At 47.9% G+C, this 16,743-nt stretch overlaps 1 protein-coding gene across 3 annotated transcripts in view; it reads left to right on the forward strand.

Annotated features, from left to right (window-relative positions):
• Positions 1-16,743, forward strand: part of GRAP2 (GRB2 related adaptor protein 2) — a 67,816-nt gene that overhangs the window by 33,655 nt on the left and 17,418 nt on the right. For all 3 annotated transcript variants that reach the window (XM_053894699.1, XM_019446953.2, XM_019446952.2), the window contains one exon: positions 13,970-14,061. In XM_053894699.1, the coding sequence (XP_053750674.1) occupies positions 13,984-14,061 (78 nt within the window). In that variant the 5' untranslated portion in view covers positions 13,970-13,983. The remainder of the gene's footprint in view (positions 1-13,969; positions 14,062-16,743) is intronic.

A 16,743-nucleotide genomic window follows, 5' to 3' on the forward strand; every position in this document is an offset into this window, starting at 1 on the left:
GAAGCTCCCCCTTGTCTCTCCTGCACCTGTACCCTTCCCAGGGGGGTTAGGAACTCTCCTCTGGGCTCCTCAACCACTTGAGGTTTGGCTCAACTGATCTCACTTGCTTGGTCAACTTGTGTGTCTTTCCATCAAGACTGGGAGCCAGCTAAAGTCTAGGACCGCTCTCTAATCCACTCTGGATCCCCACGGAGCACCATGACTGGCGCAAAGTGGGGCCCAGTAGATGTCTGCTGAGCGAATGCATAAAGCATAGGAGATAGTCCCGAGAGAGGTAAGGAGAGTGAAAGCCCAGTGAGGTCAAGCAGCAGAAAATCTGAAGACCAGACTGAGGAGAAATCACCACTCCTCGGCCATGCAGACAGAGTTAGCAGAGAAAAGGGTCTGGACAAGTAGTCAGTAATGGAGGATTAGAAATAAAAGAGAATAAAAAAGAGAAGATCAAGAGGGGAACAGAACCCCATTTGGTACCACTGGGGGTTCAGTAGCTTCCTCTACAGTGGCCAGGAACAGGCAAAGCTCTAGAAAAGCACAAATCATATTTAAAAATAATAATAATAAAAAAAAGGATGATGTATCAGCAACCAATTCAAGGATTATTTGTCATCGGGACTAGAGACACAGATAATATAAGTAAATGTCAACCTGGTGACTATGTGACAGGACTACTAATAATTCACTGGGGCCGGTGCCCAGGAGTTTTTTTTTTACTGTGGTGCAAATGCCAAGCGTGGAAAAATTTGACAAGTTATAGATACGAGAGAGCAGATAGTGAATTTGAGAATAACGATGTGAAATGCCAGAATAATCACAAGAGAAGTATCTGAATACGTAAGAAGGCTTAGAGGATTCCTGCTTTAACACAAATATGGATTACAAGAAAATTCACTTACAGAAACTGAAATTCCAATCTATAAAACCCACTTATCAAAACACATAGTATTTCAGAACGCATAACAGGAAGAGCGTGCTTTTTGGCCCACACAACATTGAAAGTGGCAAATAACACACGAAAGGCAGAGAAAGTGGGAAGTATGACATTTTGTGGCTCCCCGCATATACGAATGAGAGAATATATGCTTCTACATGCCAACCATAACGTTCACAGGAACACCTAAAGGCTCCATTCCAAGATGGCGGGTCTCATGCCACAGATTGGCCCGCTCCCCAGTTTTTATGTCAGAGACCTAACAGGGCAAGCATTGTGTGATGTGAAGGACAGCAGAGAGAATAGACAGGACAGGGTGGAAAGGTCAAATGATTGCTTGCCATTAGTCTTAACAAGGCACCATCTACCACTTTGAGATTCCTGTGGAGAAGGTAAACATTTGGGATATACTTACACTAGAGTATTTGTCTGAAATTCAAATGGAACCGGGCATTCTGTATTTTATCTAGCGACCCTACTTAGCGAGGGCTACATTTCCTCGCTCCTACTTTCCGTGAGCCACAGCCTGTCTCAGTCATTGTTAGCTATTGTGGAATATGCACAAAGTAGCGGAAGCTAGCAAGCACGGAGCGCCTCCTATGTGCCAGGCACCATTCTAAGTGCTTTGGGTGGTATTTCAAGTATTCAAATATCTTCACTAGAACACTAGAAGGCAGGTATTATTATCATTCCTGTTTTAAAGATGAGAAAACGGAGACCCAGAGAGATTAAATAACTTTCTCGAGATCACCCAGATAGCTGGCGGGACAGCCAGGACTCGAATTCTAGTAGCCAAACTCCAAAAGGCCAGGTGCTTGCCCACCTCACTGAATGTGGCGGCAGCACCAAGCGAGGGGTAAATACGCTGAGTCCCCCAGAAGATCAAGAGAGGAGAAGAGCATAGGGTATGACAAGGGCAGACCCCGAGTAAGGTTTAGAAGGAACAGTTGCAGTTAGACCCAATGCCTTTGTTTAAGTTGAAAAAGTGTGCCCCTAACTTTGGGCAGACGCAGCCCCACATCAGGACTCAAAGTTTGATAGAAGAGCGCCGGTTGGATTTTAGCCCCCACGGCAGGCTGAGCCACAGGCCCTTGTGCACTAAACAACCTGCACAATGGTACATAGCAACCTGAGTCAGGTGACGGAAGGAAGACCACTGCAGAGGTGAGGATGGAGAGGGAGTGCTTGGAGAATGAGAAGCCATTTCCTAAGGCATGTGTGCATGGGTGTGTGGTATTCTGAAGTCCATTTGGACTTAGATCCCCATGGGATGAGGAAGAGATTGCTGCAGACCTAAAATGGCAAGAGGAGAGTCTTGAGCAGATCTGGGAGGTAGTGCGACAACATGGCATTGATTCTTGAGTGGGAAAATGACTGTCAGAAAGTGTGAATCAGAAACCTTCAACACCCAGGAGTCCTTGTTCTATCAAGCAAGCAGGATGGGGGAGAGGGTGAATGGGGGCATGGTAGACAGCAGCCTAATTAAAAGACATAAAAAGGGGATGCCTGGGTGGCTCTGTCGGTTGAGTCCAACTCTTGACTTCAGCTCAGGTCACGATCTCACTGTCGCGGGTGGAGCCCCACATTGGGCTCTGAGCAGAGCAGGAAGCCCGCTTGAGATTGTCTCTCTCTCCCTCTGCCCCCCTCCCCCACTTGCATGCATGCTCTCTCTCTCTCTCTCTCTCATTCTCAAAATAAGTAAATACACATTAAAAAAAAAGACATAAAAGGAAACTCAACAGGCTAGGAAAATGGACAAGGAGTGGGGAACAGAAAACACAAAAGAGGGAAAGTGAGTGAAAAAGACAAATTTCTTCCACGTTGCATTTCCCTGAGTATGGGCCTGAAAGAGAAGCTGACCCTGCTCTGGTTTACGTTCTTTCCTATAAGGTTATTAGAGCACCACGTAACGAAAGGGCCACCGACGTGTCCCAGTTTGATCTCAGGAAGGCATTGGGGTGCATTTTTCATGAGCTCCCAGGGAACAGAATGAAGAAAACCATGGAGAATGGTACGGAGTCAATCCTCAGAGTGCGTCGATGAATACGTTCGTGTCAACCTGGAGGGAGTCATTCAGTAAGAAATTGAGCTCGGAGATCACCAGTTTGCCTGCGATCACACAGCTGGTGAAGGAAGGAGCAGGACCCTCGCCCAGCTGTTCTTGACTCCAAAGCCTGTGTTCCATTTATTACAGAGTAGAGGCCACAGAGGCATTAAGCTTGCTTGTACGGAAAGAGTCGGGAGAGAAGCCAGAGTGGGGGAATATAAATCCGTGCCCAGACAATGGCGATGGACTGAAGACCTGGCCAGTGGCGAGGCCCCAAACAAGATCTAAGCCAAAAAGACGACGTTTGAACCTCACGTTTTGGCTCCCAAAAGCCTCTCGCAGAATCACAAGTGGAGAGGCCTGGTGTGGCCCCTCTTCACGCTGGGGGACCCTGGTGCTTTTGTCCTCCTGGTTTGCTGTGGAACCCCGACGGCCAGCGGTGTCACAGAAGACTTCTGTGGTTAAAGCTCTGTCGTGCGGCTGCAGGGATCAAACGTGTCCTTCCGCTCAGCCGGGCTGAGACCATTTCCTTAAATACTGGGCTCAAACCTATGTAACGCATTTTGAGAAGAGCACTGACAGACGGTGGTGTTACCTGAAGGAAATGACCGGAAGAGCCAGGAGCCTGAGCCCAGTCACCCGGAGGGTGGTGGAGGACCCAGGGACAGTCACAAGATTTTGAGACTTGTGAGCGTCATCTTTATACATTCCTTTTGGTTTTTTTCTCCTTAGGGAAGGATTCAAACTGAAAATTACAGTGAGACATTTGCTCCAATATAACCAATGCACCACACTGTTTCCAATTCAACCTCCCCTCTGCCCATTCTCTGTCATCTCAATAAATTAGAGAGAGACCGGGTCGCGTCCAACTTTGAGAGTCTGAGGGTTAGGGCATCAAAACTAGCAGTTAAAAAGAAAGAGACTACTTGAAGCAAAGCAAATACAGGCGTTCCTCAGTTCAAGCAAACTCAAATTATGACCTACATTTCCAAAAAAGATAAGAATAATTGTTGACTATTCATCGGATGGAAGTAAGGCGCATTAGCATCCCTCCTACTGGCAGCTTTTTAGTGCCTTTATGGGGCGACTGGGTATGTAGAAATGTAGTTACCTCCAACTTTTGAGGGATAGACTTATCAAATGAAGCAAAGTAAACTGTTATACGGGTTAATGTCCACTTTTGCAAGCTTTGAGACCAGCGAATTAAAAAATGACCCGTATTCCAATAATAAATAGGGGCTTGGGAATGTAAGTAAAAGTGACAAGAAGATTAAAGCACTTGTGACCACACAGTCATCGACTCTCTGCTTTTGTGCTTTGCCCAAATAAGAATTAAGGTAGCGCCGAGTGCAGACTGAGGGAAAGGAGAGAGGGTGCTGAGCGCGGACTGATAGCATTTGGGAGCGATGTTGCAACCGTGGCGACGACAGGGCCAGAAGACGGAGGTTTTCAAATATATGACAAATGAGCCAAGCGTTCAGAGCCCAAATCGATAAACACAAACATGAAGTGAACAGACGGGAAGAGAAGGAAAAGGGAACATGAAGGCACCATAAAATGCCGGTGATACGTTTGAAGAGAAATCATGATGTGAATAGAAATTAGGAAGTGAAGGGGGAGTTGGGGAGAAAGGAGAAGCCTGGGGATTTGTAAAATGTCTGTCTGTCTCTTCGCTGCCCGCCACTCACATCCACCACCACCCCCTCCTGCCCTTCTTGTAGGGCTCGTGGAATAATTTCTGATTCTGGAGGGCAGGTATCTTTCATGCTCCATTCTTGTTTGGATTTTGCCAGCGGGATTCACGGTGTTTCTGTAGACAATTGTTATTGCTTTAGGGAACAATCAGGATAAAACAAGGAAACAGCAAGTGATAGCTCAGCCTCGGGAGGCGGCAGAAATAACGGGCTTGAATTTTGCGGGTGTGTGAGAATTGCTCCCATCAATTTCTTGGCTGAAGGACAGCCACCCAGGAAGGTCTGGGGGGCCCTGAGCTCGTTGGTAATTACCCTGAACTAGTGCAGGACTTTCCAGGTTTGCTAGGACCGGCAGAGGCACCGCGGTGAAGGAAACAGAGCACAGCCTCGCCAGCCAGCAGACTTGCACGGTAATCGCCCCCCTCAGTTTCCCAACTATGAAATGGGAGTGGCGGTCGGGTAGCACTAGGAATAATGACCATAATCATATTAATGTAGCAAAGTGCAGGTGAGGCCCTTGGCCCATGGTAGACCACATGGATACATGGAACTTAGTCTCAGCCGGTTCTGGTCTCTAGACTTGGGTGAGGCACGGTCTGCGTGAGCTCCCTGCGTGGCTGTCCTGGGGCTCCCTTTACAGATAGCAGTGCAGTCACTGAGCTCCGGGCAGAGGGCAAAGTTTAGAAACCAAATCAGTCTTCTGTTTCTCAGCCTTCCATTTCGCCACTTCCCTTTGGTTTGGGCTGTCTCTTCTCTTTACTTACGGGATTGTCTTGATTACAGGACGTTGTGTCGTACCTTCTGCTGTTGCTGGAGCCAGGACTCCATAGGGAGTAGAGAGAAGCTAGCGCTCACCTGGGGTTAAGTGAACAAAAACAGAGATTTAAGAAGCTGGACCGTGGCATAGGCTTGGTGGATTTCTAAAAACGGTTTGGAGACTGTTTACAAGAAAGGGAAGTAGAGGGGCGCCTGGGTGGCTCAGTCGGTTGAGCTCAGGTCATGATCTCCCCATCTGTGAGTTCGAGCCCCGCGTCGGGCTCTGTGCTGACAGCTCAGAGCCTGGAGCCTGTTTCGGATTCTGTGTCTCTCTCTCTCTGCCCCTCCCCCACTCACGCTCTGCCTCTCTGTCTCTGAAAAATACATAAACCTTAAAAAAATTTTAATAAAAAAAAAGAAAGGGAAGTAGATAGGTGAGATGCAAAATGATGGGAGAAAGAGACACTGAACTGTCGAATGCCAAGGATGAGCCTATCCCTGGCAACACTGGGAATGAGGATTATTATCTGAATTCTTGATGCAGAACCTGAGGCGGGGGGCGGGGGGGGGGGGTAAGTTTTCCCAGCAAGCAAGGAAGCGGCCAAACAGATCTGAAACCAGGTCTCTCTCTGACAGCCAGGTCTGTGCCTCTCCACTGTTGCTGGCAATCTTGCCTTGCAGAGAATGGCAAGTTAGGAAAAAGAGAATAGGATTTGCTTGAGTTTGATAGAACGTAGACATTACGCTTAAAGAAAAGGATTTTTTCTTACAAAAAGGTGGAGGGCGAGTGAAATTTTATGTGACGTGCTTTGAACTTGGAAAATAAATCAATCAATAAATAAATAAATGAGAGGGGCACCCAGCTGGCTCCGTCGGTGGGAGCACGCAATTCTTGATCTCGGGGTTGTGAGTTCAAGCCTCCCACTGGATGGAGAGATTGCTTAAAAATAAAATCTTAAAAAAGAAAAGAAAGTTAAGTTTGATAGGCCAGACTGGTGTGGATTACAGAAGAGTAGGCTGATAAATAACCAGAAGGAAGAGCAGGGGAGGGGAGGGGACATGCACAGGGACACTCTCCTGATTTGTCTCCACCTTCTCCTCCCTTCCCCTCGCCCTCCCTCCCCACCCAAAACCAAAAAAAAAAAAACCTTAAGCAGGAAAAGAGGAGCTAATTAAAAAGGAGGAAAACATCCTTGAGACCAGTGAAATCTCCCTAATCCACAGTGACAGGCAGGGACCTACAGAACAGCAATTTGATTAAATAAGGATATAAGGGATTTAGAGGGACTCTCCAGTTGTGTCAGGTTTGTCTGCACATCTTTGAAATATATTTATTTGGCTCCCAAAACTAAAAACAAGCTGAGGAGATGGTTCCCATGGGAAATATTTTCCCATGGAAAATAGGGAGCCATCTCAAGGCAAGGCCAAAGGGTGGACTGAGACCCTAAGAGGTTGGCAGAGGGTCTACAGGAGGTGCACTGGTAGAGAGCATCCCAAGGTCAGGGTGGGTGAAGCCAGCCTTGCTGAGGGGGTAACAGAATGCCGTCCCAGACGGGGAGGAGAGAACGGCACACCTCTCCCGCCCATGTCTCATCTCTCGCTCCAGGACCCGCTGCCCGTGAGTTACCTGTCATCAGAGACAGCCCTGTGGCTGCTTCCAGCCGAGGTGAAACAGCCAGAGGATGGTTGTCACGTAGGAAACACACCTGCAGGGAAGACGGAGCACACCCTGGGGGTTCTTCCTGAGCCACTTCCTTGCGTCTTCAAGACTTGCGTCAGCAGATCAACCACCGAGGAATTAATGTTCTCGGACGGGCCGTGGAGGTCCCCTCTAGCTCCCTGCCGGTCATGCGGGGGGGATTTGTGCCTTCCTAGGGCTTTGGAGGGGGAAATAATGAGTCACCTAGGGACAAGAGGAAAATAAGAACGTCTCATGTGTGCAAAATCATTTAAAATGGAGGCTCTTAGAGAGTACTAAAATCTCAGCCAACTAGCCAGAAATGGTTTGGTGGAGTGTATTTCACTTGTCTTTGCTTACTCTGGTTGCCGTAGAGTCCGAAATGTTTATGTCCCTTAGAGAGAACACCTGTGGAAACAGGCCAGGTCCTCCAGAGAAGGCTGTTTATTCCCCTGAGATCCTGAACCTAAAGAGGAATGGTCCTGCGTCCCTGGCTGGGGAGGTCTAGATAAGCATGGGAGCTGTTGGTCGTAAATCCTTGAAAGCAGAGGCCCCTGACGGCCATTCCCAAGGACATGGCTATCTATCTGCAAGCTTGGTGCTGCCTCAACTCCCACTTAGCCTCTACACGTGGCCACAGATCCGAATCTCCAGAGAAACCAGAAGGAGGATCTTACTAGAATAGGATTTGAGGGTTTCTATTTTAAAGGCTCCAGAAGATGAGTTAGAAGTAATTCAAGAGCAGGCACAGTAAAGAAATACGTACGCCTTGTTAGACCTTCAGCGAGAAGGCTAACATCTTCAACATGGCCAGCTGATTAAGAGGTATTCTGTAAGCAGGGCTTCCGCTGGTTTAGAATAGAGCAAAACTGTCATTTGAAAGCCCCAACTGAGGAAAGGCCAGCCCTTGATCTCTTGGCCAGGCTCAGCCTTTTTCTTTCCTTTTTCTCACTTTCTTCTCCAAAAGAGATGGATGTGAGTCCCTAGGAGAATATTTAAGCAATAGCCAGCAGGTGAATCCTAAGGTAGTTGTCCATCCTAAGCCTACACGTTTTCAGGAAGGGCCATCTATGACCTTTCTCAGTGTCCTGGTCCGACGTCTAACGCCCAAGAAAAGGCAACTAAGGCAAAAAGTCTCCAAACACAGCTCTAGAGTTCAGATGAAAGAAAAACACACCGTAGGGGTTCCAACACAAATCATTAACCTAGACTCAAAAGCGGGAGTGAGGGTCTAGTCACTCCGAGAGGAGCAGAAACACCTTTCCAGGAAACTCAGGGAATTTAAGTGTCAGAGAGCCAGGAATCGCAGATGGCTTCTAGCTCTTTCCCGGCAAAGTAACTCATGTGCTGTAGGGGCTTGAGACTCGTTGAAATGTTAAAGTTTACACGCCTTAAAACACACAGGAGACAATGAGGACAATCACCAAACCTGCCTAGATAAAGACTGCGGGCACTCAAGATGAAAAAAAAAAAAAATTTACGGGATGGAATCCACGGTTTGGGGTGCACCATTGCCCTCTATTGGATTAAATAAATCAGACCTCTAGTGTGGGAGTATGTTTTATTATCTGCGGCTGAGTTTGCCGAGAAGTCAGGGCACCTTCGAGTGGAAAATTAATTGATCCTTGTAAATGGGTCCTCTGTCTGCTGCCCCTTCCCCAAGGAAATCAATTACAGTTATAATTCTGAGGGCAGGTTGCTGATCGCGTTTTCATTCACTCAGCGTTTCCCAGGTGCCTACTAAGCACCGGTTCGATACGGTAGGGAATCTGAGGGTAAACGACAGCAACCACTCCTACCATTTATTGAACGCCTACTGTGTGCCGGCGTCTTTATACGCATTAACACCCCTCTGGAGTCAATGCGGTTACTCCTGGCTAATGGATAAACAGGACGCTGGGAAAATGAGTGACACCTCTCAGACTTAAATCCAGGCCCATCTACTCCTAAGCCCACACTCTGTCCACTAAGCTACAACTCTTCCCCTCCAGAAGTTTACAAACTATTAGGGGAAGTAGGATGTACATATAAACACCTGTACCCGGGGTCCACAACGTATAGCCTGTAGGCCAAATTCCACCCATCACATGTGTTTGCCCATGAGCCAAGATGGTTTTCACATTCGCAAATGGGAGAAAAAATCAGGAGAAGAAGAATACTTTGTGGCATGTAAAAAGTATATGAAATTCAAGCTTCGGTGTTCGAAGTTTTATTGGAACCCAGCTACACCCATTCCTTACTGTTCTCTCAGGCTGCCTTCGGGGCTACAACTGCACGACTGAGTGGTTGTGGCAGAGACTGTATGGGCCGCAGAGCCCAAAATATTTACTCTCTGGTCCTTCCAGAAAAGGTTTGCCGACTGCTACTCTATACTCCAAGGTGAAATGTTACATATCAATAGGAGAGGCTTTTAAAAAGCGTTCTGGGACTTAAGAAGAGGGGAAACTAACATTTAACCCACGGTGGGAGGTGTCGGAAGGATCTACAGGTGTGCTCTGTTTTAAGACTCAACACAAGAAAACCCAGCATTTAAAACAGATAAGGTAAAAGCAGTTATTTGCATAACAAATTTTCCTTTTCATTTTGTAAAGGGATTCACCATGGGGTTGCTTTATGGAGTGAGCCTCTATAATGCATGCTAATATGATTCCACTTACAAATACTCTATTCCTAATAACTTTCCGAGAACATATCTATTGTGTACCGTGAGGCTTAGCTATAATCTTTTTTTTTTTTTCCTGGTAGTGTAAGGTTTCTTACTGCTGAAAAGTAATGGAGCTGACCTTGCCAATTCAGCGGGGAGAGTAAGCGTTCTGCGTTACCTTCTCATTGTCTCCAAGAGGGGCTTTGCCTGACAAATAGAAGGAATGCCGTGGGTTCCAAGTCTCTGCATTACGTGAAATTAACCCGCCGGGAGAATTTTACGTTTTTAGCCGACCTCCTCTTGGTAACTGCAGTTAAAGTCCTCACGTGTAAACTCATCACTATTCTATCGCTTCGTTTCATACACAAGATGCAAATTAATAAAAATCACAATATTTATAAGGAGCAATGTTTCTCTCTTTAAAAAAAAAAAGAACACATTAGCTTAACTGAATTACAAGTGCAAGTCATATCATATTTAAATTAGAGTTCTCCCCCAACAAAATAGGAAGTGGTGTTGCCAGTTCAGTATAGGACCCCGTTCCTTCTTTCTTCGGGTCCTGAGCCTGAATCTTCCAGCAGCTTTGCGGTGTTATGCAATTGCTCTTTTTAAGAGATGCATAAAGCGGAAGCCGCGGCTATTCATAGCCAACTTAGGAGGAGCTGAAATCTTTCAAGAAGTTTCTTGCCTGGTACCATCTCGACAGTAACTACGTGTTTCTGAACACATCCAATTAATCTGGATTTCACAGGGCGGCTCTTTTAAAGAGCCGTCTTGTGGCTTTTGTTTTCATCCTCTGTGGTGACTCTATCTTAGAAGTGGACATACATTCCTGGTATCTAAGCCTGGATGTTTTTCGGGTGTTTTGGTGGTGAAAGAAGCCTAAATGGAAATGCAAGGGCAGAGAAAATCATGCGTGGGGAAGTCCTGTGCCGCCAAATGGCGTAGATCTGTGTCACGGGGCTGCTAATGGATATTGTGCGCAATCCATAAAGGGGCAAAGTGAGAGAGACACAGAGGGAGGGTGAGAGGCAGAGCCAGCATTAAGGGCAGGAGCCCTGCATGGTTCTGAGGCAGGATTCCTGGGCAAACGGCGTCGTCAACGGGCTTGCGGTGGGTGGGGGAAGCTGATGGAGGTGGCTTGACTGCCTCCGGAAACTGTCACCTCAAGTTCACATTCTCCAGCAGGTAGCATTGCAGCCATTTCTGAAGCTCAGCGCTGGAAGGAAACGCACATTTAATCTGTCTGTGAGGTTCTTTAAAGAGATGTCTCTCTCTCCATCTCCCCCTGAGGTCAGGAGCACAGTAACTGCACACAGTAGCTAGAAGGCTCCATTGCATTCTTGAATTCCCGAGGTGGCCAGCATCAATCGATGCATCATGCGTTGGTGGAAGGTACTGACTATAAAACAAATGGACAAACACGGAGCAAAATATGGTAGTTCAGTGTTCTTCTTCCCTGGTGGTAATTCAAAAGTTTTCGAAGTTAATACTAATGGGTACAGACAAATGGGATATAAATTTCCATGCATTTTTATGACCAAACAGAAGCCCAAGCCCTGGGGGGGTGGCCCTGCTATTAGGGAAGCAGGGAGCAGTAAATGCAAGGGGAGAAATTGCAAAACGCCGTGATTTCAACGAGACTAGAACACTCCCCCACTCCCCGCTGAACGTCTCCCTCCTACCAAAGAGCATCTGAACAGATTTCATTTCACAAATGGAAATGGGAGGCAAACAAATTTTTTCAAAGTGATCTCATTAAGAGTGGGCCTGGTTTCATTGGGTTTTCAGAGCCAGGATTAATATTATAAGCTGGGGAGGTCTGTTATGGGCCCCGGGGGGAAGGCAGAGAGAGAGCTGGTGCTTCAGGAGCAACGCTGCCTCACCTCCTCACGGAAGTTACGCACGGCCAGCCTGGTCCAAGCACCCAGGCCGGATCCGAGTTCCATGTAACATAGGAAAGATCTTCCCAAGCTCAAGGTCATATCTAGAGCATGCCTTGGATATTTTTTGCATCCCTAATTTATGTGACTTTCTAATATGTTTAGCATTTGCCCTCCCCTTGTCTCCATCCTGCTTATTAAGGTAAATTTGCATAGAAATGGGATCTTGGATTTCAGGACCATTCACCTGACACTTGATCTCCTGAGGTGACCAGTATCTGTGTCAATACCATGAGGGTGACCCACAGACACCACATCTCCCTGCAAACTCAAAGCAAGGCCTTAATTAGGGGAGGCTTTTCATGTTAAAGCCACGGGGTGAAGCAAATCAGCAAAAGCATTTAGCACTCACTAAGGAGGGCAGAATACTCCTTCCTGTTGAGTGGGCCATCCTAGGTCACAACTTTAATTTGCCTTAGATGGACAGATCCTGAAGAAAGGATACAAAAAGTATATATCTTTGTGGGGGGGGCGGGGATAAATTTTGGCACACAGTTAACTATGACATTTTGCTTGGGCTCCTGAAATATTTTTTTGCCCAATATCTATCTTTCAGATGGGTAATCGTCATCTCTACAAATTACCTTTGGAAGACCAAACAAATGTGGAAAGTCAGAGAAACGGGTCACTTGGCTGCCATCACTGTGGCAGTGGCTTTAATCCCCTGATCTCTGCGTGCCGCACCCTCCCCACCGGGCAGCCACCTTCCTTAGTCACCTAAATCTTGTCACTTGGGTGGAAATTCCCACAGAGAGGGTGATTGTGGTCCTGGTTGACTGGTCACTGAAAGTCATTAGGTGTGAGTTCACTGACGTAAAGGGGTTCAGACTTTGGCACATTCTGACAAACGTAAATGCCAAACAACAGCTTCCAAGACTGTCCCAACAGCGAACTGTCTTAGCACAGAAACAAAGGACTTGCAGGTCTTGGAGAATAGGCATCAAATTCCAAAGAGGAAAGTTCATAAAAGATGGGAGAAATCAGAAGAAAACTCTTCTGTCTTTTCTGTTTTTGAGCTCTTTTTGGCCAGGCTCCCTTTGCTGAGGATAAATTCATTCAAATACAATTATTTTAAAGACAGAAAGACTACCTAGTTTTATCTCATGCAACATTTTGTGTCTATTGTTTAATTTATTTTTTTTAAATTTTTTTCATGATTATTTATTTTTGACAGAGAGAGAGTGCGAACGGGGGAGAGGCAGAAAGAGAGGGAGACACAGAATCAGAAGTAGGCTCCAGGCTCCGAGCTGTCGGCACAGAGCCCGATGTGGGGCTCAAACTCATGAGCTGTGAGATCATGACCTGAGACGAAGTCGGACGCTTAATCGACTGAGCCACCCAGGCACCCCGCGTCTATTGTTGAATTTAATCTCACATGGTTATTAGTTCAATATTATGATCTCCACTTTACAGATAAAGAAACTGAGGCTCCAAGAGGTTTAGTTATTACACAAGAACATACAGCTATTCACCAACAAAACCAGGACTCTGCTCTATGACATCCCCCCCTCCCTACCCCCCCCCCGCCCCCCGTCTCCTAAAACAACAACAACTGTATTTCATTTGTAGGCTAACTTTCTTATTTTACACAGGCCTTGCGTATTACTGGGGGTGGGGGCATTTTAACTCAATTCAGAGGAATTATAACGGTATCTTTCAAAATGTGCTTGGCTTACACTATAATAATGCAATAAGGAATCTGACTAATCGAGTCCCCTGACTCTAAAGCCAGAATGTTTTCCACTCTCAAGCCATGTGGAAGGATGCTAAGTTCCCCACTGGCCGATGCTGCCTAATTCTCTTAAATGATTCAGATGTAAAAGAGAAAATGGCATCTGTCTAATTAACACCGCCCGGTTAAACATAGCTGCCAAGGGACAGCCTCAGGACGATGTTTACAGAACAGTCTTTCCAGCCCCTCGGGCCCCAAGTGAGAGATGATAGTGAATCTTCCATCCTTATCAACCAGGAACAGAGATGCCCCAGAGATGGTGACAGGCCGGGCAGGCAAAGGGAGGAGAAAGGGGAAGGCGCTGCTGGCCTTCATTTCCCCGCTCCTGGAGCTTGGGGATTCAGGGAACGACGGGAGGCAGATCCCACAGGCTCCCTCCCGCAGCGAGTCCACAAAAACAAAAGCCCTCCCTGCGAACCTGGGTCTTCCTCTCAGGCCCGGAGACCTTCGGCCAAGCGCCTACCACCTGCTAAGACTGCTAGGTGCCCGCTGCTCTGAGCCCTTCCCTGGACAGAAAGGCACAATAAACACACTACCTCTCTTCCAGCTTCCCATCGCAACATGGAAGCCATTGCCAAGTTTGACTTCACCGCCTCCGGCGAGGATGAGCTGAGCTTTCACACCGGAGATGTTCTGAAGGTAGGTGACGTGGGGCCCCGGGGAGCCGCGGGGGAGTTTGGGTTACTCTGGTCTGGTCACTGTGTTCATCGAACAAGCCATGGCTTTGTTTTTTTTCTTTTCTTTTCTTTTTTAAGTTTATTTGTTTATTTTGAGGGAGAGGGAGAGAGAGAGAGAACGAGTGGATGAGGGGCAGAGAGAAAAAGAGAGAGAGAGAGAATCCCAAGCAGGCTCCACACTGACAGTGCAGAGCCGGCTGTGGGGCTCAAACTCACACAATGTGAGATCACGACCTGAGCCGAAGTCAAGAGTCAGATGCTTCACCCACTGAGCCATCCAGGTGCTCCCCCCATGCCTTTGTTTCTTCAGAACTGCATGTGGTTTCTTTCAAAAAAGAGAAATTCACCTCAATCAAAAGGGTTCCGTCTGAGCTCTCGGGTGCCAGTTACCAGGGTACATGATGGAAATAAGTCACCATCCTTGTCCTGAGATACTTGTGGTCTGGAGAGGGAAAGAAATCCATCCAAAGGGCTCTTACAGATGTTCTCGTCTAAGTGCTCAGGGAGCACAGGTGAGGGAACAAGGGATCCCACTCGAGAGATGGGGTGGCAGGAAGCTGCAGCAACACCTGTGGCCGGGGAATGCAGGGAACGTGGCTGGACGCTTACCGGAAGCTCAGATGTAAGCAAGCCCACGTGGCTTCAGTGAGCACTGTGAGGTTCAGTGTCGCCAAAACTCAACCGAGGGTGCAGGCTGGAGACAGCCGGGAAAAGATGACTGGAACAGACGTGGGCCAATGGAGGCCATGCACACCCCGGCCGCTCGGGGACGCCTTAATACCTGCCTAACACCCACACTTGAGTTGTTGTGGCTACGTGCAGAGACAAAGTGGCCTTGGACTTCCACATTCCATGCATCACACTTGTGGGCTTCACATCTTAACCCCGATTTTGAGCAAAAGCAGAAGCCCTTCTGCAGGCCATTTGGGGAGTCTGTGACGCTAATGCCCACCCCCCACCCCGCACCGGCCTGGCCACAGAGCACCCTCAGAAATCCTGATTCCTACTCCTCAGCAGCCGACATGGGCCTTCTCAGCCTGCACAGCAACACTGAGGCCACCAGTGTCTCGCCCCTAAGAAGTATATTTGCCGTAGTGAGAGCCTTGTCAGTACGTGACGGGGTGACTCAGAAAGTCACTTGGTTTGGGACTTGAACACCCCCAGTATTCGTCCTTCTAACCGCTCTCACCTTGCAAGCTCTAGTAATATAGCTGTGAAGGGTGTGCCTTCTATGCTGGAGCTTCTCAAGGTCAAAACGTCACCTGGGCCGCCCACCCAGGAAGAGGCGACCTTCACTTCTGTGGGATCTTACCAAGGTCACAGAGGCATCTGCCACACGGTGAGCAGTCCCTCCCTTCTCTCTGGGATATTGTGACCATGTGATTATCAACCGCTATACAGGGTCCTCGCTCAAGAGAGGCCAACGGGCCAACTCCCCCCCCTCATCTCCCATTGCGAACAGAACCCAATATCTTGCTCAAGAGTTTCCTATTCCTCAGAAAAGCAGAAAGAAAAAAACGTTCCTCAACTCTGCTTCTCAGTCCACCTCCTGATTTCTTTCTTCTCCTTGGCTCCCAACACCAGGAAGAGTTCCCTGTGCTGGTGCCTCTACTTCCTCACCTCCCACTGAGTCTGCTGGAACTTTCTGGAAACTGCCTCTTACCCTCAACACTCCCTTCAAGTCCACCCGTGATCTCCTTAATGTATCATAGCATGACACTACTATACCACCTGTAGAAGGTGACACCGTTAGCTGTCCCTCTTCTGCATCTGACTGGAGCTCTGCCTCGCTCCTCAACATTACTCTGTCCTGAATATTCTTCTTGAGATCTCTCAAGCAATCCCCTGCCTCACGAGAGAGGAGTCTGATGAAGTAAAAAGGAGCAGGAGTTTAGAGCCAGAGAAGTTGGGAGTTCGAATCCCAGCTGACTAGCTGTGTGGCCCTGGATCAGTCCCCTGCCCCTCTGAGCTTCACTGTCCTTCATCTGCAAGCGGGGACCGTAACTATTTTGCAGGGTTTGGGGAAGGATTAGAGGTAATGGCCCCACCTCAAAGTGGATGTTCCGTGAATGGTTGCCGTATTCCAGTATTGCCCATTCCTGCCACCGTTCAGACCATCGCCACAGCCCCTTGACTGACTTCATCACCTCCTGTCTCTTACTCCTTCAATCATTCTACGTACTAGTCTTCGGAGGATCTTTCTGGGAAAAAAAATCAGGTCAGATCACCTCCTTGCTCAAAAACATTCAGCGGTTCCCCATTACCAGTTGATAGAAAGTTAAGCCACCTGGGCCCAACCCGCTCCCCAACCTCCCCAAGCTCTCGTCCGTGAACACACACACACATACATACACGCACGCGCACCTACACACACCCTTGCGTATGTAATGCCCAGGTCATGCTGCAATATATACACCGAGTTTCTCGCACTCTCCCCGCACTCCAAATGCCTTTCTCCTCCACAGGCATATTTGACTACCTCTGCCTCGGAACCCTCACTAATCCTCCACACCCCCTATGGCCCCAGCAAAATGAGTCACTCCCTCTTTAGCTCTTCCACGGCACGGCAACACACGTCATTCAAGGTGCTGCTGATCTCCCCTCCCGAGACGGTTATTTATGAGCAGCCAAACCCCTGTGCTCT

This window comes from Panthera pardus, unplaced genomic scaffold, assembly GCF_024362965.1.
Source record: "Panthera pardus isolate Hobbes unplaced genomic scaffold, ASM2436296v1 HiC_scaffold_6, whole genome shotgun sequence".
In the NCBI taxonomy this organism is placed as follows: domain Eukaryota; kingdom Metazoa; phylum Chordata; class Mammalia; order Carnivora; family Felidae; genus Panthera; species Panthera pardus.